At 30.4% G+C, this 27,702-nt stretch overlaps 1 protein-coding gene across 2 annotated transcripts in view; it reads left to right on the forward strand.

The window, feature by feature from the left end:
* The window catches only part of NIPBL (NIPBL cohesin loading factor), a 240,986-nt gene that overhangs the window by 182,069 nt on the left and 31,215 nt on the right, over window positions 1–27,702 (forward strand). For both annotated transcript variants that reach the window (XM_051989989.1, XM_051989982.1), the window contains exons 16-27: window positions 2,712–2,798; window positions 4,210–4,441; window positions 5,281–5,432; window positions 5,984–6,064; window positions 6,770–6,870; window positions 19,924–20,062; window positions 21,314–21,396; window positions 22,059–22,191; window positions 24,870–25,013; window positions 25,912–26,001; window positions 26,849–27,063; window positions 27,215–27,317. In XM_051989989.1, the coding sequence (XP_051845949.1) occupies window positions 2,712–2,798; window positions 4,210–4,441; window positions 5,281–5,432; window positions 5,984–6,064; window positions 6,770–6,870; window positions 19,924–20,062; window positions 21,314–21,396; window positions 22,059–22,191; window positions 24,870–25,013; window positions 25,912–26,001; window positions 26,849–27,063; window positions 27,215–27,317 (1,560 nt within the window). The remainder of the gene's footprint in view (window positions 1–2,711; window positions 2,799–4,209; window positions 4,442–5,280; window positions 5,433–5,983; window positions 6,065–6,769; window positions 6,871–19,923; window positions 20,063–21,313; window positions 21,397–22,058; window positions 22,192–24,869; window positions 25,014–25,911; window positions 26,002–26,848; window positions 27,064–27,214; window positions 27,318–27,702) is intronic.

Genomic DNA, 27,702 nt, shown 5'->3' on the forward strand with positions numbered 1-27,702 from the left:
GCTTAATCTGGCTTTTAGGGAGCTTACTGTACATTGGGGGAAGGGGAAAATGGAAAAGATTCCTGATGAAATGCATATACAGGTAACTCAAATATGCTACATACACCAATTTATTAATAATTCAAAATCTTGCCATTCTATTGCTATATGTTTTTGAAAAATAATAAAAATGCTAAAAATGAAAGAAATATGACACTATCAAAAGAATTTTTTAATTACCAAAGTAATGAAATCTGTATTGGACAATTAAGGGTATATTCTTGATCTAAAACAGGATTATAGTACAGGTAACCCATTACTCCTTCTTGATCTGTGATTTAATAATTTCATCACACATAATTGCAAACATTCTTGCAAATGTAATGAAATAATATTTCTTTGATTCATAAATTCACTAGAATTTTGCTTTGGTCCTTAGTTTTAATCATTATAAATCATGGTGCCAAGAATATATAGTTAGATTGACTGCTTTGACACCTGTACTGATAATTAAATGTTCTAATACTTAAATAGTAGATCAGTTAAGTCCTGTGTGATATTTACTCCATTTAATAGCACAACTATTTTCTCCATTTTACAAATTAGGAAACTCAGGCACTGAAAGATTAATTTTATGTGTCACATAATTAATGTTTCTGAAGGATAAGGAAGAGAGATTCAAACCCAGATCTACAGGTTTCAAATCCAAGACTGTTACATATTGTACGGTGCTATATCATATAAAAGCATCTCTGAATCTTTTCCCTTACCATAAACTATAAAGATAATTGTTTCTAGCTTAAGGACAGCATAATAATTATTAAGTGTAAATATATCTGTGGAATTAGTATTGAAAGAGATAATTTTGTCATAAAGATTTTTTTTAATTACTCTATAACATTGAATTTGAAAAATGTTTCTATTAAATTTTTTCAATGAGCTTTTGAATCATACTTTTAATCTACTTTTCTAAAACAAGCCAAATATTCCTATATATTCAAGTGAATGTGTCCCTATTGATATTTTTGTTATAATGAGGATACATTGATTTCTTTATATAACAAACTTTTATAATATCACAGGGGCAAATCCAAATCTTAAGTACTTAAATTTCTTAAAGGTACATAATTATGCACATTTTTATTTCTAAGTATATTGGAAAGTTCTATTAAGAACTTTTGCTATTAAAATATACTATAAAACCTTAATAATCTAATTCTCAGGACCAATTAATATTCTTTTTAATAAGGAAAAATTAGGAGGAAGGGACATTTATGGATATTCACTTCTTAAACAGTATTATTGAATAAAAATTTTACATCAGATTTTTATCTCTTGGCCATTTCAGCTTACTAAAAATGTACTTGGGGGTTGGGATTTTTTTGTTTGTTTTTGAGAAAATGTATTCTAATGCTTTGCAGTTTTTATAGTATTTTAGAGCTGCAAAGAACCTTTACCTAGTTCGGTCTTATCCTAGATGAAGAAAAGGAACAAAGACTTTGAAGACTTTCCCAAAATCCATACACCTAGATGATGTCAAAGAATCCAGTTTGCCAAAATCCTTTTCTTATATTTCCTTTTTATTATATTTGTTTCTTGTGTCCATTTTTTAGATTATTATTTCTTCATAGTCAAGCTATTATCTGATGTTAATAATGCAACATATCAAAGATTTATGATATCACAGATGATAGATAACATGTCAGTAACTTTGTAATAAAGTCTGAGTGGTACTTGAGCCACAGAAAGCCTTGTCTAGGCTATGGACACATACGGTATGATAAGGCAGGATTTGAACTCAGGCTTTTCTGAGTCCCAGCTCCAGTACTCAATTCACTCTTTTCCTTCCATTATAAATTCTATATAACAATAATCTTAATAATTCACCTTCACATAGTTCGAACATCAAGCTTGACAAAATACTTTATATGCCTTATTTCGATAGGCCCTCTCAACAGACTTATATATTAGAACCTGCCGGTAATCCTGCTCATTTTGCAAAAGGAAATTGTATACTTCAAAAAGTTAAATGAGTTGCTACTAGTAACAGAGCCAGTAAGTAGTGGCCATATAACTGAGCCCCCAATCACATTACAAATCTAGTACTCTTCTTACCGCACCATGGACTTTGACCACACCTTTTATATAAAACATTATTGAATCAATTAACAAGTATCTATTAACTCCCTGCATTGTGTTACACTTTTATATCTTTCAGATTCCCTTGGTTTTGTAGCCAACTCCTTCATGCCTTTTACAATGTAGTGCCATGCACAAAAGCTAACATTCTCGGGACTAGTAACAGAGTGTAGTAAAAATGTAATCAAGATGAGAATCATAGAATTTGGACTTCTTCTCTAAGTCCCACTTTGCTCATCTAGAAAATAGTTGGACTAGAAATCTCTTAAGATCCTTTTTTAAGTTTTGTGTTTTATGAATCTTCTTTAGAAGCATCACTATATTTAATTGCCTGTTATCCTGATGTACTCACTTATGATATGCTAGTGCCACAAAAACGACAAAATCCAAGGTATTGATTCTCTTCTCAGAATGACACATAATAGAAAATCCAAAAAGAAAGGAAGAAGATTTTGCTCTTTGCTCCTGAGAAGTGGTTTTCTGTTACTTGGAATCCTAAACAGAATTTTGAAAAGAGCAATTTTAGTTAATTATTGCATGTTCATCTTATTTTCCAGAAGCAATTAATACAATAATTTGTCTTTTCTTTATAGCTTGCTACAGATAAGACAGTAAAAGTTCTAAACATTTTGGAGAAGAATATTCAGGATGGGTCCAAACTTTCTACATTGCTAAATCATGTAAGTTTAAGATGAATATTGATAATACTGCTTTTAATTTGGTTAATATCATATTGTGCTAGCTTTGGTTTTTCGGCATACCGTTATCTTTTTTACTTTTTGATTGGTATTTCTTAAATGAGAATATTTCTTCAATACACTATATTTAAAACATTGACTTTAGTGTATGCAGTTTCTCCTTTCAGTTCTAAAAGTTTTCATTTAATGAGGTTTTTTTAAACAGGAGTTAAGTTCACATAATTCAGTCAACAACATTTAGGCCCACTGTGCATTTACTAGATATAAAACATAAAAAATAAAATAATTTATTTTTAAAATGAGTTTATATGGTAACAAAGGTGAGTTGCGAGTATCTTATATCTCTTCCTTGGAGGCCATTCTGGTTCTTTGTAATTTTGTATCATTTACCTTATATTGTTTTTGATTTGGTTGCTCTTTCCATTAAAAAGAGCTTTAATTTAAAATTGCACTAAGAATCATCTCCTATCTGCTTTCCTTCTAACTTGTTTATGCTATGATCTTATATATTCAGGTCACATAATCCATTTTGAAAATTTAGTACTAGTTTGTCTAATACTACATAAATTTTTCTCAAAAACTAAGAAATAAAACACTCTACTTTATGGAACAAATTATAGACCAGGAAATATGATACAGGGAAAAATATTTCTATGTCATTATCATTTATCAATACTGATAAAATAATTTCAAATAAAATCCTGCCCAAAAAAGTGGAAATTCATCTAAGAATATATTTGTTAGAACTAAAAATGAGTAGCTTAATATTAGGAAAGCAGTCAACATGTAAATGTAAGCTCCTTAAAGACAGAGTTTTCTTGTTTATTTAAATTTATATCCTTAGTCCAGTCCATGACAGAATGTTTGTTTGATGCTTTTTTATTTAGTGGTCTTCCATATATTTTTTAGAGTTCTATTTTGCCAATTTTTTGAAAATAATTTTTATTTAAATAGATTAGTAAATTTGAAATTGTTTCCTCGCATATACTATGTTGATTAGAATGAGTATTTGTGGTTGGCTAATTTAACCAATCACATGATCCAAAGCTAGAACACATGACCTTGACAACAATCTTACCTAAAATCTTTTATTATATAAAGAAACTCCCATGAGGCTAAATGACTTGGCCAAGATCACACTGGTAACAAATTGAATGGAATTTATGCCTAGTCTTTTGCCTCCCAATCCAGTACTCTTTCCACTACAGAAAGATATTTGCAGGGTTTTGATTATATAAATAAATGTTCATTGTTATAACAAGGAATTATTATGTAGAAATAGTTTCATACAGTAATCGTAAAGATAATTTGTTCTTGAGGATAACTCTCTGTAAAGTTCCATCTAGCGGTGAAAGTTGAAATGTTATATTCATTTATTTATATTCTTTTGTAGAATAATGACACTGAAGAAGAAGAACGTCTGTGGAGAGACCTAATTATGGAAAGAGTTACAAAATCAGCAGATGCTTGTCTTACTGCCATCAACATTATGACATCACCTAACATGCCAAAAGCTGTATATATTGAGGATGTAATAGAAAGAGTTATACAATACACTAAATTTCACTTACAAAATACTCTTTATCCTCAGTATGATCCTGTTTACAGAGTGGATCCTCATGGCGGTTAGTTTGTCATTATTTGCTGACATGTAAACTTTTAAAATTAGACCTTACTAAAACTTTGTTATGTATTTTTCCAAGTTAAGTAAAAAAGCAAATTAATTTATGATTACTTCAGGTGATACTGTAATCAAAAATAATGCCAACATTGGAAAGAATATAGCAATACTATCTTTGATTTTTATTATCAATGTGACTCTTTATTAGTTCTCTGTGATCCCAATCAACAAGAATTTATTTAGAAAATATAAAAAAAGCTAGCATTTTAAAGATAAGGAAAAATTAAAGATTATGCAGGTTCTGTTTTTAATTTCTGTCTTCACCAGAGATGAGAATGGAATCATAATTGTGGGAACAGCTAATAAGTTTCAAAATATCTTCTAAAAATAAACAGTGAAATAAGCAGTAGAAGGATAAAAGATATTGGACATTATATTATTAAATGATTTTTGAGTATGTGTAAATTTAAATATGATTCCAAACTAAGTCAGTGAAATTCAAAATTCAACTAATCTTTCCTTTTGAACCAAATCAAGACCAAGACCATTATATTGAAAGTCTTTGTTTTAGCATCAAGATTTTAACTACCTTTAAAGTATACCATGCTCTACTGCTATATACAAATGTTTGCTTTTCAAATTAAATATCATCAAAGAATAATTTTTTTACCTTGGAGTGGACAGGGCAAGGTGGCATGGGGTGGCGCGGAAGTTGATATATGTGTTTATCATACCAAGAAATACACAAATCTTTTGAAATTTCAATTGACAAAATTTATAATTAATTCTAGTGTTCAAATATTTTATTGATAATTTTTTTCCCCCAATTTGAAAAAAAATTAGGAGGCGTATTAACCTCAAAGGCAAAACGTGCCAAGTGTTCCACTCACAAGCAGAGAGTAATCGTAATGCTTTATAACAAAGTTTGTGATATCGTTAGCAGCTTGGCAGAGCTTTTGGAGATACAACTGCTGACTGATACAACAATTCTTCAGGCAAGTATTTCTGAGATTTTTTATTTCTAAATGAGAACTTAAAACTGGAGAATGAGGATAATTTTATTTCATTCACTGTCAATGCCAGAATAGGATATCAACCTCAGATTTTCAACCTAGAATGATTTTTTTCCTAATGTTACATTAGAAGTGTAAAACAGTAAACACAATTTTGACCAATTCTTAAATATAAACAAATGCTGTTTGGAAAAATGTCCACTTAGTTTTCTGAAAGAAAAACCAAAAAGTTTCCCAAAAAGTGGGTTGTGTTGCAAATACTTTGTTGATGTATACTTTATGTTCTTAGTTACTTGTCTAAGGAATGTTGGCAATTTTTTTTTTAATTGCTAAATATTGTGGCCCTATAAAATAATGTGTGCGTGTGTGTGTAAGAGGGAGGGACAGAGGGAGAAGGAGGGATGTAATTGAGTGCTCATTGTGACTGGCAAGAAAAATACATATGGTTCTTAGAGTCTTCTTGCAAGTTCATACATACATTATCTGGAAAGATTGGGCAAATAGTGAAAGATTTTTCTCCATGTTTTTTATAGATATCATCAATGGGAATAACACCATTTTTTGTAGAAAATGTCAGTGAACTCCAGTTATGTGCCATCAAATTAGTCACTGCAGTAAGTATAATTTTCTACCAGTTGATAGTGTTTTAATTTTTTTTAACAAAAATGTCACTGATTATTTCAGGTTTTTGCTATCTGACAATTTTTTAAAATCTTCAATTTTGTTGTATTTTGATCTGCTTTATACACTTAATAGATATAGATTCTGGGTCCCTTAAATATGAATAGACAATAATCCAGAAAAACTTCCTTTGGAATTAAAAGTATACTTAATAAATATAATCATAACGTTTCAACACCATTTAGAGGTGAAATAATCAAATTTGCTCATTATTTCCCCTCTCCCCAAAAGAATCCAAGTTCCTTAGAGGGCAGGTACTATTCAGGTTTTTCTTTGTATCTGCATTGTTTAATACATTATGTTCCACACAGTAGACAATAAATCTTTTAAAATTAATTCTCAAGATATTCCCATGTAGGAATTGATCATTAAGAGTGTTTAAAATGTGGTTAGTGTTTAATATTTAGTGCTTACCAAGTGCTGCCACACTATAATAAAGAAAGATACCATCTCTGCCCTTGAGGAACTTCTGTTCTAGTTAGGGAGAAGAGATGTACAGAATCAAGTATATACAAGAAACATCCAGAATAGGTGGAATACAATACAATTGGAAATTAAAATCTTTGTCATTTTTGTTTTATGCAAATGTTAATCTTTTGGGTTTTGTTTTGTTTTTTAATCTTATAACTGCTAAATAGGTATTCTCAAGGTATGAAAAACATAGGCAGTTGATTTTGGAAGAAATTTTCACTTCACTTGCAAGATTACCAACCAGCAAGAGGAGTCTAAGGAATTTCAGGTAAAATAGAAGTGGTCCATTATAATGGAACCCTGAAGAGACCATAACTATATATTATAACTTATCTCTAATTTCAAAGAAAGCAAAACTAGGGTTTAGGATAATAAGGCTATATTCCTGTTTTCCTACAGAAAGTTACTGTTTTTGAAGAGAGTAAGTTAACTAAGAAATTCAACATCCTTTTCTCTTGTGCATCTTCTTCATTGAGCCTCTTTTCTATGTGTATCATAGTAGTATAGCAAGACCATTACACACATGTGATGTGACTTTACTTGTTCTAAAAGTTGCTTGGCCCTGACACCAGAAGACAAACATAAGAATAATAGGTAGAAAATGAGTAGAGAAAGATTTTAACCTTTATATAAAGAAACACTTTCTGACAGTGATTTTCTAAATTGGAATGGGATGCTGTAGGAAATAGAATTCTTCTAATTGAAGATCTCTTAACTAAATGCTATGTGGTCATGGTCATGTTAAGATGTTGTAGAGAGGGTTTAGGGTTTTTTGTTTAGTTTTTATTTTTATATAAGTAACTTTAATTAGATACCCTCTGCGGTCTTTATCATCTCTTAAGATTCTATATTATCACTTATTTTCTTTTTGGGGCCTATTCTGAGTGTTCTGAGAAATAGGAAATCTCTTCCTATATATTACTTCCAATTTTACCTTAATATTTAATATTTAGCTTAATATTTACATGATGCTTTACGGTTTATAAAATGCTTTGCAAATATCTTCATGGCAGCCTTCACAGATAGGTTGTCCCCATTTTACAGTTGGGGAAACTGAGGTTAAGCAAGCAGAGGTTAAATGACTGTCTGTGGATTACACAACAAGTAAGTCAGAAGTCAGATCTGAATTCAGGCCTTCCTGACTAGCTCACTCTCTAATGTACCACATAGCTTCTGCTTTATTCTGTATTGAAGTTTTTATCTTATTTTATTTTATTTTATTTTTTTGCTGAGGCAATTGGGGTTAGGTGACTTGCCCAGGGTCACACAGACAGGAAATGTTAAGTGTCTGAGACCAGTTTGAACTTAGGTTCTCTTGACTTCAGGACTGGTGCTCTGTCCACTGCACCACCTAGCTGTTCCTTGCTGTTTTATTCTTGGGACAAAATTCCTAAGAAATTTTGGTAGCAAAGGAATTAGGGTAGGAGGAAAAATAACTTTAAGAAATAAAAGTTGTCTTTTTATACATAGACTTAGAAGGGAATAGTAAATAGGGAAGATTAGTAAGGGCTCTTCTACTTATACATTATTGCTTAATCTAAGATAAGCTATATTTGACAAGTACAATCTATTTTATGCTTTATCTTATTTTGTAGATGTTTATTGACCGTGACTTTAACAGTGCTCATTAATTGTTATTTATTAATTGACATAATTAGAATAGATTGTACAAATCTTTTGTTGGCTATAAAATTTATTTTTATTGCCCCATTCTATTTGCCATTTATAGAATAGTAAGGTGACTTTTTAGAATAAAATTCTTACCAATTTTATGTCAAAAAAAAAAAGTTACAAGTAGGTTGGAATTTGATCGAGAGAAAAGTTTATAATGAAGTAAAATAGAAAAAAAGCACTGCATTTGACATCAGAGAACCTAGATTTAATTCCTAGCTTTGCCACTTACTACTACTACAATTTTGGACAAGTCACTTAACCTCTTTAAATCTCAGTTTCTCTATCTGTAAAATAAGAAGTTTGGATTAAATGTCAGTCAATAAGTAGCTCAATAATTCTTGACTGATAAATAAACATTTTTTAAGCGGCTACTATGTGCTAGGCACTATGCTAAACTTGAGTCAAATCTTAATTTCTTCCATTAGATTAGCTCTGTAAGCTGAGTCAACTACTTTACCTTTTCTGGACCTTAGTTTTCTCATCTATAAAATGAAGGATTAGACTAAATCATATCTAAGATCCCTAACAATTTTGAAATTTAATCTATCAAAGGAAAACAAAGGACAAAAATAAATAAATAAATCTGACAGAATTGTGAAATTGGGCTTCATGAGAAGTTTCTATGGTCCTTCACTATTGTTTCAAGAATATAAAGCATCTAAAGCCCTCACAGTTTGATTTCCTTATATCTTTAAAGAACTGATATACTTTAATTACTCTCTATTACTTTACTTTTTAGCCAAATAGCTTCTTTGCCTATTATATTAATTGATTGCATTTTTTATCATTATTATTAATAATTCCATTTAATTCTTAGTTTTGTATTCGTTCCCTTCTGACTCTACCTCCTCTACAATTTGAGAAAACAATAGAAACAAAATTTAAGAATATAGTCAAGCAAAACATTCTTACCATAGGCATGTCCAGAAAATAATGTTCTTTAGTCTATAATATGAGGCCATCACTGAGAGGCATTTCATCATGAGTTTTCTGTAACTGTATAGTTGATTCCGTTGTGTTCATCAGAGTTCTTAAGTCTTTGAAAGTTGTTTGTCTTTACAGCATCATTCTTACATAAATTGTTGTCCTTGGTTCTGTTTACTTAACTGTGGATTAATAGAGATTTTGCCAGATTTTTCTAAAATCATCCATCTCTTTCAAAATTTCTTATGCAGTAACGTGTCACATATTTATATTGTAACTTATTTTGTCTTCCTTAGTTGATGGACTCTCCTTCTGTTTCCATTTCTTTGATTGCAAAAAAGGAAAAAAAAAAAAGAGCTACCATAAATATTTTTTTATATGAGTCTTTTTCCCCTGTCTTTGACTTTTTTGGAGATATTTAGACCTAATAGCAATATTGCTGGGTCAAAGAATATGGACAGTTAAATAGCCTTTTGGGCATGATTCCAAAATGTTTTCCAGAATATTTGAGCCAGTTGATGGCACCATCAAAACTGGATTACTATTCCTTTATACATTTTTAAATTAGTTCTCTTGATTTTTAACTTTTTTGTTCCTCTATGAATTTAAGTTAAATTAATCTAGGTTTTATTGCAGTATTGGTTCATCCTACTCGTGAACAGCTAGTATTTCTCCAGTTATTTAGATGTGATTATTTGTGTGAAGAATCCTTTATAATCATGTTCATAGAGGTCCTGTGGATTTCTTGGTAGGTTAGCTTCCAAATATTTTGTATTATCACTTTTCTTTATGCAATCTTTATTTCTATCTCTACCTGTTAGAATTTGTTGGTAAAATGTGGAGATGAATGCTGATGAATTTTATGGGTTTATTTTATATCATACAATTACAATAATTGTTTCAATTACTTTCAATTGTCTCTTGAGTTGTCTCTAAATTAATCATTATTTTATCTGAAGAAAAATAGATCATTTTTTCCCTTCTTCCCACATGTGTATTCTTTTTATTTTTGTTGCTAGCATTTCTAGCACTATCTTGAATAGTAATGGTGATTACGAACACTTTGACTTTATCCCTGATGTTATTGGAAAGACTTCTTTCTAACTTTTCTCCATTACAGATAATGCTTATTCTTAGTTTTTGATTTTATCATTTTTTAAGAAAAGTTCTAGTTATTCTTAAGTATTCTACTGTTTTTGACAAGAATGGAAATTTTTATCAAAAGCTTTTCTCCATCATTAATAAAATTATATATTTTTTGTTGCTTTGTTATTAATGTGGTAAATTATGTTTATAGTTGTCCTAATATTGAACCAGCCCTGCACTCCTAGTGTGACTTTAGCCTGTTCTTAGTGATCTTTGTGATATATTGTTATAGTCTTTTTCCTAATACTTAATTAAAATTTTTTGCATCAATATTCATTAGAAGAGGGTTTTATTGGGAAAAATTTTCTCTTTTTTGACTCTTGATTTACTCTTTCTCTTTCTTTTCTCTTTTTGGTGTAGGTATCAAGACCATATTTGTACTCACAGAAGGAATTTAATAAGGCCCCTTTTCCTATTTTTTCAAAGTTTATAAATTATTGGAATTAATTTTTCTTTAAATATTTGATAGAAATAACTTGTCAGTTCATCTGTTATTGGAACTTTTCTTTGGAGATTCATTTATGGCTAGTTCAATTTCTTTTTCTAAGATAAAGCTATTTAAATGTTCCTGTTTCCTTTTTCCTGTTATTCTGGACATTTCATATATTTGTAAATATTTGTTCATTTGATTTAGACTGTCAATATTATTGGCATATCATTTGACAAAAAATTCCTTATAATTTCATTTCTTAACTACTTGCAAATTCACCTTTTTTAATTTTTAATATTTTTTTAAATCAAGTTATTGATTTCTCTCTTTTATTTTCTTTTTTTGTTTTTCAGTAATTCCAGCTTATGTTTATTAATCAAGGGAAGAAGTTGCTGGTTTTTTCTTTGTTTTCACTTTTGTAAATCCTACTTTCATTTTTAAAATTTCTACTTTGATTTTTAGTTGAGTGAGTTTTTAAATTAGTTGGTTTTCTAAGTTTTTTACTTGTATGGCAATTCATAGATCTGCCCTTTGTTTTTTTATTCATGAGAGCATTTAGAAAGAGAAATTTTCTTCTTAAGTTCTACTTTAGCTGCATCCTAAAAATTTTGGTATAATCATTGTTTCAAAGTCCTTTGTGAAATACAATTTTTATTGCATTCTAATCAGTAAAAGATGCATATATATTTGTGCTCTGTTTTGTTTTGTGAGGTTTTTTGCCCTACCACAATTCGTTTTTGTGAAGATACTATGCACAATTGAAAAAGTTATATTCATTTCTAATTTCATTCAGTATTCTTTAGAAATTTATCATATTTATCTAGGTCTAAGAGACATAAATTGAAATCTTACACTATTTTGACTTTATTTCTCTATATAAATCATTGTGAAAATGTACATGTGATGTCCTTTGATATGTATATGTTTAATATTGATAGACATTTATTGTCCATGCTAAATATTAGCAAAATGTGGTTTCCCTTTTTGTCTTTTTAAGTTCTATTTTTGCTATTGCTTTGTCTGTGGTTATGATTGCTACCCCCTGTATTTTTTACTTCAGAATGAAGCATAATAGATTCTGCTTCATTCTTTTATTTTGACTATATATATCTTTATATTTAAAGTGTTTCTTATAAACATTGTAAAGTTCAAATGAGTGTGAAGTCCAAGTGTTACTGCCTCCCCCCTTTAAATCTGTCCTTGTTATATAGGACATCTCATCCTGTTTTACATCTCATTTATGTGACTTAATTTTCTCCCTTTATCTTTTCTCCTTCAGTATAGTTCTCCCTTCAACACTTCAGTTCATCTTTTAATATCAAATCATAATTTGATAGGAAATCATTCCTAGATTCTCTGTCAAATTAGATTTCTGCTATCTGATGATAAGTATGATGTTGGTGTTAATGGTAGTTGATGGACTGTAATGATAATGATGGTAATAGAGTAGTGGTTGTGGTGGTGGTAGACTTCTTCCCATAAAATAACATAAATTGTTTCTAGATCCTTACAAATCTAGATGATTATATTTATTTTGTTTTATACTTTTCTTGATTCCTTGTACTTGTCAGATTTCTACTCAGCTTTTGATCTTTTCTTCAGGAATGCTTGGAATTTCTATTTTTCTTTAAAGGTCTATTTTCCCCCCTCCAGGATGATACTCAGTTTTGCTTCGTAAGTTATTCTTGAATATAAACCTGCATTTTTTGCTTTCTGCAATTTTATATACCAGTCTTTCTGTTATCTTTTTAGTGATACCTGCTAAATCTTGTGTAATCCTGCTTGTTTATTTTTTTTTCTTTCTTTTTTTTGTCAAATTTTTTCCTTTACCTGGGAACTCTAGATTTTAGCCATTAATATTTGTGGGAGTTTTCATTTTGGAGTTTCTTTCAGGAAGAAACTAATATATATTTTTTAAGTTCTACTTTTCCCTCTTGTTATAAGAAATCTGAGCACTTTTAAGATTTCTTGAAATAAGACATTTGGGTCTTTTTTATTTTTTCCTTTTTGGTTATGACTTTAATGTGAACCAGTGATTCTTAAATTATTTTCCCCATGTTTTCTACGTCACCTGTATTTGCTGTGAGATACCCCATATTTTTCACATTTTACAATTTTTTCAGTTTATTGACTTTTTAACTTGTCCTTAATGTCTGATAGAGTCATTAGCTTCTGTTTAATAAATTTTAGGGTTTTTTTAGGAAGTTATTTTTTAAGTTTTTTTGACACTTAATTTCTTGCTCCAAGCTTTTGATTCTCTGATATTTTTCTTCCGTGGCTCTCATTATAGATATAGATATAGATATAGATATAGATATAGATATAGATATAAATAATTTTTCCAAGAATTCTAATTGGTTTTGTGTCCAGGCTGCATTTTTCATTGAAGTTGTTCTTTTATATATTTTTGAATCATGCAACCTTGTTCTAAATTTGTGTCTTGAGTTTCCTGTCACCCTTAATACTATTAGTTCAGTTTTTATTCATTCTTCCAGCCTTTTCCTCAACTTTGGACTTTATTTTTATTCTGGACTCTACATACTTTTGGGATAATGTCTAACCTGATCATCTGTCTTCTTATTTCCTTCTGATTTAAATCAATAGTTAATAAATGTTCACTAAACACAAAATAATAATAACACAATAAATGTTCACTAAACAAAATCTTCTATGTGCTAAGCATTTTGCTAGCTAGTGGAGATGCAAAAAGGGCATAGAGCATAACTTTTTCTCAAGGATTACAAAAGAAATTTTTTTTTAAAATACAAAAAACTGTGCAGTCAGTTATTCAGAACCCCAGGTCCTATTGAACTCTTGCAGCCAGGATGAGAAAATATCTAACAAGGTGAGAAGTTCTGAACATTTTATAGAATGAGGAGTCTCTATACCTCATCCGTTCAACGTATTCCAGACTTTGGGGGAAAAAACCAGATGGGAAATTATTCTTAAATGGTATAACATCAGAGTGCAACTCCCACAGCTCAAACTGGTTATCTAAAAGGTTTTAGTCCTCTCAAGATGATGTAATCGTGGGTAAAATCTGCTCACTGAATTCTGCAAATTTTTGATCTAGGTTTGCAGTCTATCAGTTTGTCCCTGATTAAGAATTTCCAAAGATGACTGTTAGATTTAGCCACTTTTTGCCTACTGTGTGGGTCTGCAGGTAGAGAGCAACTAAAATAGATTCCCTTTTGGTCTGTTATCCTTTCCTAGTGCTATTCCATTGTAATCTTCCATGCTGAGTTAGAGAATACATACAAATCCCCATCCTGCTTCTGGGGTCAGAACCATATGGCTTAAAGAACTTATCCTTGCTCACTATTCCAGATGGGGATACAAGGGATATAGACAACTATTCTTATGAGACCATTTCTCTCTGCCCTGGGTCTGTGACCCAGGTGCCAAATGGCACCTATTCCTGCCCTCTGTGCTAATTCAGCTTTCTTCCTAGGATCTCCTTTTTTGATGCTTCCTACTGAGGTCTTGAGTGCTAGAATTCTTCTTGCCATGCTATATCCTTTTACCAGAATCTGTAGACCTAAGCGTCCCTAAGCCATGTCATGGAAAAAAAGGATTCGCTGTGATTTTTTTTTTTTTCTCTTGGCTTTCTTAATTAGAATCTCGTCAGATATTTTTTCTAGATGTTTATGGAAAAGGTTTTGTGAGCAAACTGTGCCATGCTTCTTTCTTTTGCTCTATCTTAGTTTTGCCCTTCATTGTTGCTTATTTGTGACATTCTCTCTCCCGCCTCCATTTCTTTATTCAGACTGACTGTCCTCAGTATTCTATCTCTTAGAACCCTTCAAGATTCACCTTAAATGCTAATTCTTCAAGGTGCCTTGCCCAGTTCTTCTAGTTGTTAGTACCTCTTCCTTCTAAATCCATGTGTACATTATTTTTACTTGTCTGTAGTCATTGTCTTAACACTAGTAGAATGTAAGCTTCTTGAGGGCAAGGATTGTTTCATTTTTGTCTTTGTCATCGCCAGTTGCTGGCACAGTTCCTGGTATATAGTATGCACTTAATAAAAAGATTGAATTTCAAAGTGTAAAACTTAGCTCTGTGTGTGTGTGTGTGTGTGTGTGTGTGTGTGTGTGTGTGTGCGCGCGCGCAAATAGCTGCATAGAATTGATCATTAATCAGGCATTTAGATTATCAAGTCTAATTTCTGAAATTCTCTCTGCATCAGAGTTAGCTGATGCCTAGCTATTTTTATGAGACACTAAAAAAAAAAGAATAGGAATAATAGATACCATGGTCCACACTGAACCTATCATGCAGTAGAGTGCATTTATCTTAATTTTTAAACCATTTAAAAGATTTCTTGAATTTGTCTTTTTGAAGCCTTTTTTAAAATTTCAACTAAAATATCTAAAACCTTGTAGAAACTTGTTTTTACTTATGTCTCTTGTTAAATTTACTAAATAAATTACTATTTATTTTATTCTATTTAAAAAAAAATTCACCAAATTAATTTTGAAGAACTATCCCCTCCCTCCAAAATGGTCTTTCAAATCCAAAAATAGATTTGGCATAGATCACAAAAATTAGGCTTCCCTTGTTACAGGTACTTTTATGTCTATGCTTTTTTTGTTTGTTTTTTTTCCTGGAACACACATACTTAAAATAAAGTTTCCATGCTACTTTTTTTAAGTGTTCTCAGTTAGTGATGTCTTGGACAGAGCTCTGGGTCTAGAGTAATAAAGACCTGAGCTCAAATACAACCTCACACCTTATAAGCCGTGTCACCTTGGGCAAGTCACATACTTCTTTCTGTTTGCCTCATATTTCTTATCTGTAAATTGGGAATAATAATGGCACCTACCTCCCAGGATCGTTGTAAGAATAAAATCAAATATTTGTAAATTGCTTAGCATAGTGCCCGACACACAGTAAGAACTGTTGTAAATATTAACTTTCATCATCATCAGTATCATTATTATTATTAATATTTTGTAATGTTGAGCAAACCACTGAACCTCAATCTGCTTTAATTTCTTCTTCTGTAAAAATCGGGATAATAATAGCACCTATCGCAAAGTTATTGTGTTAATCAAATAAGATGACATTTGTAGAAAATACCAGGCACCTATTATGTACTAACTATATAAAAGCTTATTCCTCTTTTTCCTTCCTTTACCTCTTTTCCTTAAAAAGCAGATTTATATACAATGTTATTGTAATGCTATTTTTTATAAATATGTTTAATTTCCTTTCTTGTCTGTGCTAATCTTTTTTCTGTCATAAGTATTTAGCTGTCTGTCAAATGTAAATACCTCTATTGCACCATAATAATATCTTTTATTGCTATCAATTCTGCCTTATTTGACTTTAGCTTAAATATCCTGCTATCCAATTATTTGAGAAAAATTAGCTGAAATCCAGATTTCTACCTCATATTCCAAACTTCTCAGCATTCTTATACTCAAAAATAATTGAAAGTTTCTATGATCTCAGTTATTCGAGTGTTCTCTCCAGCTTTAAAGATCACAATTTACCTGCCCATGCTGTTTAAAATGCTTGTCCATGTCCAATTTCACTATCCTTAATGACTTTGTTTATTTCTCCTGACCTGATGAAGTTACCATTGTGATCCTGGCTAATCACCTTTAATCATTTATCTTCAAAATGTGGCCAGCCTCTTTTCATTTCTTACTATGTTTCCTTGACACCATCTTTCATTCTTCTTCATTTTCAAAGCTCCCCATTGTTTACATGTTGAAAACAGCACAGTCTCTTGGTAAAACTTTTCATTGACTTCTCTGATTTGTTTTTAATTCTTTAGATCTATTATACTCCATTTTTATTCCCATTCAACAACACTGATAAAATATTTGAAAAGATGGACCTTTGTTTCCATGGAATGCCTAAGTTAATAAAAGAATTTAACAATTTCCTAAGGACAGTCTAACCCACTATTTTCATCCTGTTAAATTCCAGATCTAACTTATTCATGTTACTGCTTTTCCATCATAAACATATTGGTGAACAAGCTCTATAATTTTCCATCCAAATAGTTATAATTAGACCCCCCCAAAAAAAATTCTTTATCTATTTGATCCTTTTGGGTTGACGGTCAAACTCTTGGAATGGTTACTCTTATAAAAGACAATATAGCGTTCAAAAACGTATTAGTGTCCACAATGTCATCACAGACAGAAGTATTTGGAGGACTTCATTTTCCACAAAAAAAATTCTTCTATGTGGACTCTACAGAATCATTTCCATCACAACAGCAAACACCTTTGGCAATTATATATAGTTCTTTGTTTTATGTCTTGATGTTTAAGTTTAGAAGTTTATTAAACAGGATTATTTTTTTTCTCTTTTTCAAAGAATCTTAAATAGTTTTGATGAAGGTGATGGCTTGTTAGGAAAGAGACTTTAAAACACCTTTGTTTTGCCAATTCTGCCACATTTTTTTATAAGCAGTAAATGGGACATTGTATTTCCTACGTCTTTCAATCAACCAAGAAATTTTACATATATGTATATGTATATTTATACATGAATACGTACATGTGGATTTTATTCCTTTTGATTCCCTCACTGAGTATGCCCACCATTCATCAACATGTAATTTTGTTATTGATGTTTTTCTTCATCACTTTTTTTGCCATTAAATAAGTTCCCGTTTTTTCCCAGATTTACCTTTTTATGAGGATTTACATGTTGATCCCTTTGTTTTCTTGTGTTTGCATGTCCTCTATGCTATATTTCTATATAGGTATGATCAAATCTTGTTTTTTTCCTCCATCTTGGTGATCTCAACACCACATCTGCCTTCTATAGAATTTCTAAGATTGCAAAATTAGAGTCTAAATGTGATGATTTCACCAAATTTGATGATAAAAATAGTTAAAAGTTTTTCCTATTCATTGAACTACTTGCATTTCATCCTTAAATACTCTGGAGATTTTTAAATTTATTTAACTCTCTCCTACTTCTCTGTGCTTTATAAGAAAATACAAATCATAATTATCATTCTCCATAAGATTTTTGTAAACAAGTTTATAATATGAACTGATAAAGTCTTTTGCCACCCTTGATCATATATGGCCCTCATCAATTCCTGCAGTAACTGTAACAATGAGAAAAAAAGGGGCATAGGGTAATCAATGACAATCACATAATTTTTTGTCTATAAACTCGATTGTGACTGCCTATTGGGATTTTAAATGTATAATCTCCAGTTGTATGAACTGAATCATATCAGGTTTTCATGTTCTTATTATATATAATATCAGAAAAAAGAAAGACATTATAAGATGCATCAAAGATCATCCTTGAAGAGATTGATAAAAAAATGTTTGCAGGATAGTTTTATTGCACTTCTACTGTTAATTAGAAATATTATTTCATAGGATATCTGATTATCTTATAATATCCCTAATAAGTATTTACAACAAAGAACTCTAAAAATAATTACAATTTAAGAACTAAAATTGATTGTTAACAATAAAGGGGTAGAAACATTCTACAAAAACTTAAGATCTTCCAGATTAAATAAACATACTTTTTGTCATTCAGTGGCTAATACAAACATTGAGGAAAGTATGGGTAGTTATAAATATATACAAAAGCCAAATTCAAGAGAAAGGATTGAAAGAGACCAAAGACTTGCAAACCTCACAGAAGTTTTATATTTTTAAGCCATGAGCATTTTTATTGGAGAAAAGATGTAGTAGGAGTTGGACATACTAGCACCAAATAACTGTGCAAAAGATTAAATAGATTATTTTTAATAGACCAAAAAAAATTATTTTTGATAATTGGGTCTTTGAATCAGCTGCCTATGGATTCAGATCACTGACTTGTTAGTGGAAAGATCGAAAAGACAAAGATGGAGTTATGATAAGAAAAAGATTTAGAATACAATTGAAGCAATTGACTTTTGAAATATATATATATGTAATCTATATTGAGAAGAAAGAACAAACATTAGAAATGACACTGACAACAAGAACAGTAAGATTATATAGAACTTTAAATGCTGCAAATGTGTTGCCAAACAAGACTGAAAGAGTCCAGAGAAAGCTCCTTACACAGGGAGCAAGATGACTATATTGCCAGAAAATAAACAGATGAAGTACTGAATGTTTCTCATCTATACTATTAATAATTTATTCGTCTTTGAAGCTTAAGCTATGACATCTGACTTTTTACATAATTAAGATTGTAAAAATACTTTTTTGCACCGTAATAGAAAACTAAAAATTGATATCTAGATTTTTAAGAGTAGGTTTTGCTTTTTTTTTTCCAAAAATATTTCTTGCTCCACATGCTTAAAAACATTTCACAAAAATGTAGATCTTCATAGTCACTTTGCAAATGTGAAATAGATAATAATTTGTGATACTTTATGAAAAAGGAATAGATTTCACTACTTGGTTAGGGTTTGTAAAAAATTTGTTTTTAAAATAGATGGGTTTTTTCCACTCTGAATGCAATAATAAAAGGAAGTAAAGTATTTTTCAGTATTTTCCAATCTAATGGGTTCTCCTCATCCTTTTTACTCTAACTATGTCTTACTTAGTTAGCATTTAAAACTGCAAAAGCTTTATGACCTTTGTATGTTCTCTTTATTTCATCTTCCTTGATATTTAATTTATATTTTTATGTCACTACAAAAATGGATTTTACAATTGTCAATTTTGTCAAAAGTATTGCTTTGCGTCTCACTTCAAATTCACTTTTAAACAAAAACTAGACATACTTTCAGTTGTGTTTTCTGCCCCTGCTAGTGGAGAGGCCTCTCCACAGTGGATACTTAGTAGATGAAAAGACATTAATGAACTAGATTTTAAGGAATGGAATCAGGTTTCAGATTCATAAATCTGCTACTTGCCTTATGCAATCATTTCCCTTTTCTGAGCCTCAGTTTCATTAGCTTTAAAATGAAAAAATTGGACCGGTTGGTTTCTAAGGTCCCTTCAGTTTTAATTTCATGTTTATATGATTGTTATTGATTGACTTTTAAGAATTTATCTTGGTAATGTTCATGAGCATAGCATTCCTCTGTAAAACTAGATTAATAATCTGTCACCAAATTATCACCAAATGTTTCTAAAACATTAAAGTATTTTATATTATAAATTCAAATGATCAGAATATTCTGCATAATTTTGTTTTATTTCCTGTTCTTAGATTGAATAGTAGTGATATGGACGGCGAGCCTATGTATATTCAGATGGTGACTGCTCTGGTTTTACAACTTATTCAATGTGTAGTACATCTACCATCAGCAGAGAAAGATTCTAATTCAGAAGAGGAATCAAACAAAAAAGTAAGGAAAAATTTTTAGTATATTAAATATGTTTTTATACCTATTCCTTTGCCTAAATTAAATTCTCACCTAATGAGGTAAAGCAGCTTTTGTAAAATAATTTTCTTGTTGGGGCTCCTTGAAGCAAATATTGGCATTAAATGGAATTTTTCTTGGAATTTAAAGACAATTTTTTTTAATACAAATGAATCTCTAAAATTATCCTGGGAATTAGTAGGAATATGATTTGGCCATACCATTTACAATTTATACACAATTTACAGGAAGAAAAGATGTGTCATAAAGCAAGTATTTGACTTAATCAGGCAGTCAGAAGACAACAATTACAGTCCAGATGCAAATTATTTGACCTCTTTAAGTCTGTGTCCTTATCTGTAAAGTGGTGTGCTAATAGCCCATTTCTGTAATTGCTTTCCTTTACCTTGTAAAATGACTTAATGATACTTAATGATACAATATGTGTGAGAGCATATTAAAAAGGTGTTCCACCATATTTAATATATGGACTACTTGCTATGTTGGGAAGGTTTGGGGGGAAGGAGGGTAAAATTGGGAACAAAAGGTTTTGCAAGGATCAATGTTGAAAAATTACCCATGCATATGTTTTATAAATAAAAAGCTATAATAAAAGGGAGGGAAAAAAAGGTGTTCCACAAATACAGGATATTATTCTAATGCTTTAAATGCATGAAACCAATAATTTTATTAATCAAGCAATATTTCATATTTAATCTCAGTTCTTTTGAATTCTTTTCCTGGCATCCTAGTTTTAATTTAATTTCAATCAAATCATCCTAGACCCTTGGTCATCTTCTGTAGTCTTTTTTTTTCTTTTACTATATATTGTCTAAGTGGTTTTTTAAATATCTTGTTTAATTCCCTCTTTGTAATATGGCCACAATCTTCCTTTATCCTGATTATAGGAAAAATAGATTATTAGTTATACACCTGTACATTCATTTTGAATTCACTTGCTGAGTTGCTACTTAATAATTTTTCATTGACACAAAGAATAAATTTATTTTATTATACTAATATTAAAATTTGTGTAGAAAATGTCAATTTAAGTATGTTATTGCCTAAATTTTAAAGTGTAATTATTGCATAAAATTGAATATAAATCTTTTTAATACATTACTTGTTATTTTGCTCTGTTGACTATATAAACATTTAATAATAACACACTCCAAGAACAGTGCTCTCTTAGAGATTATTTTTTCCTATCATCTAAATTAACTTTTCTCATTCTAGGTGGATCAGGATGTTGTCATTACTAATTCTTATGAGACAGCTATGCGAACAGCACAGAATTTCCTCTCCATCTTCCTTAAAAAGTGAGTATAATCATCTATAACCTGTTTCAAGGGAACAGGGAGGGAGAGAAAAAGGAAAAAAGAGAATTTAGAACTTAAATTTTAAAAACATGAATGTTAAAAATTGTTTTTTATGTAATTGAAAAAAATAAAATATTAAATTTTAAAATGGAAAAAAGTAAATGTAATTAAAATAGCATGTTTATTGATACTTTCAGGATGTTGGTCTATGTTACGTTTTCTTGAAAGTTTTCATATCAGTCTTGAAAGTCTACAGAAAAGGATGGAAGGAATAAATGAGCCAAAGTTTAAATACTTGAAATGCTAGAAAGAGAACATTTTTCATTTCGATTAATTGAATATAAGCATCATGTGTGCATTGTCAGGAATGAATGCAACAAAAATATTGAGTGAGGACATTTCAAAGAAAGGACACCTTTGAAGTTTGTGATATAGTATTTTAAATTAGCCTATTTAAAGCAATGTTTCAATAAGTGGAACACACATAGACAGACGCACACACACACACACACACACACACACATACATACATACATACACACACACACATATGCACACAAATACTTTTTGCTTAAAGCTGGATATCTAAGTATCATGTATCATCTCTTTATGAAAAATCAGTGTTTAAATGCATATCTTTTTTTATTATTTGCCTCTAACAGATGTGGGAGTAAGCAAGGTGAAGAAGATTACAGACCACTCTTTGAAAATTTTGTTCAAGATCTTCTTTCTACAGTCAATAAGCCAGAATGGCCAGCTGCTGAGTTATTACTTAGTTTGTTAGGGAGACTTTTGGTAAGGATATAGCATTTAACAGTTATTAGAATACTTCTGGATAGTACTAGAATATACTTACACATGTAAGTGTAAGAAAGATAAATACTCTCTTTTGCTTACAATAACATCCAATTTTATACATAACTTCATTTCATTAGTTTTTGAAACTTTAACATAATTGTATTGGATAAAATAATCCACTTTTGCAGTTTTAATAAAATTTTTGTTTCGTTGGGGTGATTTTTTTTTTCTGTTTCATGATTTAAGAAAAATGGACAGGAATATCATTTGATTCTGAGTCATTACTTTCTCCTTACTTAAGCTTTTAAAATTTAGAACATAGTAATGATAAAATGAAATGTTTTGTTTTGAAATTTCATTTTGAAACATTTCAAATAGCATTAAACATCATTTGAAGAATATTACATTAAACTCTTAATAATACAAATAGCAAAGCAAGACAGTCCCTGTTCTCAAGGAGCTCATCTTTTCAGATGAATAAACTATATATATAGAAGTTTCAGCTGCAAATCAGATGGAAGGACCTCATCATCTAGATTGCAGCAGCAAAGCAGATAGTAATGGTCAATGGCTTTTCTTTTAATTAAACCATATCTGTTTATGCTTCAAACTACTAGACAGTGCCAAGAGCTTTGGTGAAAGAATTTACTTTTGCATGGTCTTTAATAATTATAACTGCTGAGGAGATAAAAGACTGGCTGATAAGTAACATGTACACAAACATTACTTACTTGAACCATGCTGTGAGGGGAAATCAAATTGGAAGAAGAGTTAGTGGTCAGTGCTTCCGTTCCTAAGATTTTGAGGCTTACCTGCCAGTTGTTAATAGTCAGTAATTGGTATTAGTGATAAAGACTGCCCTTAAGATAAGTGGACAAGCATAGAAGTAAGACCAGTGGTCTGTGGAGTTCTTGAGCTTAAGATTCTGTAATGTCTCCACCAAGATCCAAGTTGAGATGCTAAAAATTCAAAAAAGATTTATGGAAAAGATAGCATCCAAGAAGGTCCTATAGTACTATATCTCAAAATTTCCAATTTTGAAATATTGCATGTGGATGACATGGATGACAAAGTAGTTAATGAAGAACATAGTCTTCATGTCCTTCCTGTTTTGTAATCTCTTAATTTTCCTTTCCTTTTTTCTCTTTTTTCTAACATTTTCAGATACTATTAAATTTAAAAGTTAGCACAGGTAAAATTCTGATGTCTTTTGAAATTTTGGTTCCATTGATAGATATATTGATGCAAATGTTCCACATTGATCTGCAACAGAGAGTGTTGCCTGAAGTAGTTCCTCATCTCTAAATTGACATTACAGACAAGATGTCCCTCTCTGGGCCAGCCTGAGGAGGTGGGGGGAGGGGGAGAGGCTGTTTATTTAATAAATTCAATAAGGGGAAGTATCAGCAGTCATTTTTAAGACCACATTTAGATTTTTGAAATATGAAAAAAAAGGCTTAGAATCTTAGCTGTTAATCTTACTTGAAGCTACTTGGTATAGAGGCAACATGGTTTAATAGAATATATGTAGCACTTCTGACTTCCACTTCTATGCCCCGTTAGCTTTCTGACTATGGATATAGCATTTATAATTTCTTTGCACTGGTACAAATATGTAAAGTGGGGCTAATAGTACCTGTAGTGCCTAAATTGACTGTGAAGATAGAATTAAACAATTAATATAAAGGTTCTTTGAAAATCTTAAAGCACTGTGAACTGAAGAGTATGGTAATAGCTTAATCTTTGGTTTTTAATCATTAGAACTATATATATATATATATAGAGAGAGAGAGAGAGAGAGAGAGAGAGATATCTCTATCTCTATCTCTATCTATATATATGCAGCAAACTATAATAAGATATGGTTAACTCCAGAGCTGTTATCTTTCTTCCCACTGCTGCCACTAAACTATGTGACTTATGAGCAAGTTCCCAAATTTTTCCTTTGAAATACTTTCCATATCCTTAAAGTCTTTTTCAGTTCTAACGTTTTAACAATTCCTTTTAGAAATTATATTAGCAGTTATATTATAATAGGATTCTAAAGATTTCTCATGTTAGAAGGAACTTCTTATCACCTAAATCATTAACTGCTTATTTGTATTTTAATTGCTGTCCCACCATGGGATATAATGTCTATATACAGTTTATTTTTTAAAGATGTCTATTAAATGAAAAACAAATAGTCTTAAACTACAAGTTCTTGCATATACTCACGAAAGTGTACCCCTCTCACCTAAATTATTGAAATATCCTCCTGTTTGACCTTTCTGCTTTAAGTGTCTCTCTGCTATTGTCTATCCTATACACTATGGCCATAGTGAATTTGCTTAACCTTAGAACTGGCCATGGCACTCCTTTACCCAGTAAACTCCTGCTTGTTCCTGTTGTCTCTAAGATAAAACATACACTTGTCTATTTTGCTCTTAAAGAGAATTTCATATCTGCCTGTTTTTCCATCTTCATTTAACATTACTCCCCCTCTTCACAATTTATCATTCAGCAAAAAGACCCTGCTAGCCAACATTTTTAGATTCTAACAGTTTTAACATTTGTATCTGTAACATGTTGTTACAAAGAAATATGAAGTTTGTAAAATAAGTTGATACTGTGCTATTTTGGCCAAAATGTTTGTTTATAAATAAAATGAAATCCTACTTAATTTTGATGTTTAGGTTCATCAGTTCAGCAATAAGTCAACAGAGATGGCTTTAAGAGTGGCATCTCTTGATTATCTTGGAACAGTAGCTGCACGATTGAGAAAAGATGCTGTGACAAGCAAAATGGATCAAGGATCTATTGCCCGAATTTTAAAACAGGTATCACACTATATAAATAAAATTATAGCAAAAAATACGTACTTTAATAAGTAGAAGTTTGTTATTCTTAAAAAGGCTTTCTTGTAAAGGACTAATTTTAAGAAGTAATTTGAATATCTAATAGTTTTTCAAGGTTACATTGAGAAAATTAAAACCTATTAATGATTTATGTTTGAGTGAAAGTTCAGTATGCAAACTTTACTTTATACTTGATCCTAGAACTGATCTAGATACTTAACCATACTTTTGGCGCAGCTCATGTGGTAAGCTCACTTAACCTCCAAGAATAGGATTCTAAAGATTTCTCATGTTAGAAGGAACCTCTTACCACCTAAATCATTAACTGCTTATTTGTATTTAAATTGCTGTCCCACCATGGGATATAATGTCTATATACAGTTCTAAAGATATATTTTTATCCTTAAGAATTTTACATTTTACATAGTTCCAAAAAATAGACACTATATTGTAACATAGAATTCAGAACACAAGTACACATATTATAATATTTGGAACATCATTCATTGAGCTAGACTGCCAGATTGGAAAGAATAACACAAGGGGAAAGAGAAGAGTTATTTTGTTCTTTATTTTTGGTTGAAAACTGAAATGAGTTTACTGTTTTTCCCAAGAGATGTTTTTTTTAAAAAATTCTTATTCTAAGTCCTGTCTAAAGAATAAATTCTTTGGAAGAAAAGTACTCCAAATAAAGAATAAAGCCTTAAATTAAGAATATTTTAATTAGTTTTTCTCATTTCAAATTTGTTTTATTTTTGTTTTTATTATTGTATTTAAATGGTACCTTATAATCATGATTTAACAGATTAATTCTTTATTGAACTAAATATTTTCTTGTCATGAATTAAAATCTTATAAATACTTTTTCACTATATTGCAGGTTACAGGAGGAGAAGATGAAATTCAACAATTGCAAAAGGCATTGCTAGATTACTTGGATGAAAACACTGAGACTGATCCTTCATTAGTGGTAGGATTCCATTATGTTTTTTGATTATGTCAAAATATATTTTGTCAATAGGATCCTGTAGAATTGAAAATTTGTGTTTTGAACAAAATTGTTGGAAATCTTTATTTCTGGAAAAAACAAAAGATTACTCCATCTTAAAATATGCTAAAAATTATTTTTAGAAAGATAATAGCTATTTTGCAGCAAGATAGAATATAGTATGAGTACTTAAAACTATTTTATAGCGTAATGCTATATTTTTAGGGAAAGAGGAGAAAAGCCTATTTTTTAAACTTTCATTGTTTAATTCCAAATGCTTTTATTTATTAGAGCATCCTAAAGTTAATAATCATGCATGTAATTATCTTGATTCTGCATGTTTGAATATTCAATTATTGTATTCTATATTTTACATGAAATAATTATGTGAGGCAGGGTAAAAGAAGCCTGGACTTGAATTTTTTAGTTTTCTAATGCAAAATCTTTGCTGCTTTGTAACTATATGAACTTGAGCAACTTGATATTTCTGGACCTGGGTTTCCTCATGTGTAAAATTTAAAAAATAACCCTAAATGATTTTTAAGAATCCTTTTTGCTTCAGATTTCTTTGAATCTATTTCATGAAGCTATATACATGAAAAAAGGTCTCTTTTTTTCCTTAATAATCAAGCCCTCATCAAAGACTTTTCAGCTAGTCTAGTTTTCTCCAAACCTTCACATTCCCCACACTGAATTTTATGTTACTTTTACATAATTAGATTTTGCTTTTTTAAAAGTTAACAATAACAGAATACATAAAAAAGTCAATATTTTAAAATAAAGACATTACTACCTCTATCAGTCTCAAATGTATATATTTTCTTCCTAGTTTTCTCGTAAGTTTTACATAGCTCAATGGTTTCGGGACACAACTTTGGAGACAGAAAAAGCAATGAAATCACAGAAAGATGAGGATTCATCAGAGGGGACACATCATGCAAAAGAAGTCGAAACAACTGGTCAAATTATGCATCGAGCTGAAAGTCGGAAAAAATTTCTTCGAAGCATTATTAAAACCACACCTTCTCAGTTCAGTACATTAAAGTAAGTTCTGCAATAGAAATATGTGTGTGTGTGTGTGTGTGTGTTTGTCTACATACACACAGACACACACACACATGAATAATCACACTTTTAATTTTATTTTCCTTTCTAAAAATTATTTGTGAAAAAAATTTTTGATGACTTTTTACAGAATGAATTCTGATACTGTGGATTATGAAGATGCTTGCTTGATTGTAAGATACTTGGCCTCTATGAGGCCGTTTGCCCAGAGCTTCGATATTTATTTGACACAGGTAATTACAGAAAGTTTTTGTGCAATGAAATGAAGTTCATTTACTAACTCCAGACCTGCAGTATGCATACATTGATATGCATTCTTGAATGTAATTATTTAACAAGCCATTGATAAATCACACAAGTGTTTGTCCTTTATTTTTTTGCCATGCCACACTATCTGTATATTAATTTTACTGATGCATAATGAGGCATTGTAAGATAGATTATGGCATTGGGAAGACATGAGATATTTAAAATCTTTGCTTTTACTTAGCAATGTGTTTATTTTGGAAAATCATTTAAAACTTGTGCTATATTTAAACCTAAAAGAAAAAGATGAAGAAAGAGATCATACCTAGAAATGTGCATGATTCTATCATTCTTGGAGATCAGTTTAGAGGA

Source organism: Antechinus flavipes, chromosome 1 (genome assembly GCF_016432865.1).
Source record: "Antechinus flavipes isolate AdamAnt ecotype Samford, QLD, Australia chromosome 1, AdamAnt_v2, whole genome shotgun sequence".
In the NCBI taxonomy this organism is placed as follows: Eukaryota; Metazoa; Chordata; class Mammalia; order Dasyuromorphia; family Dasyuridae; genus Antechinus; species Antechinus flavipes.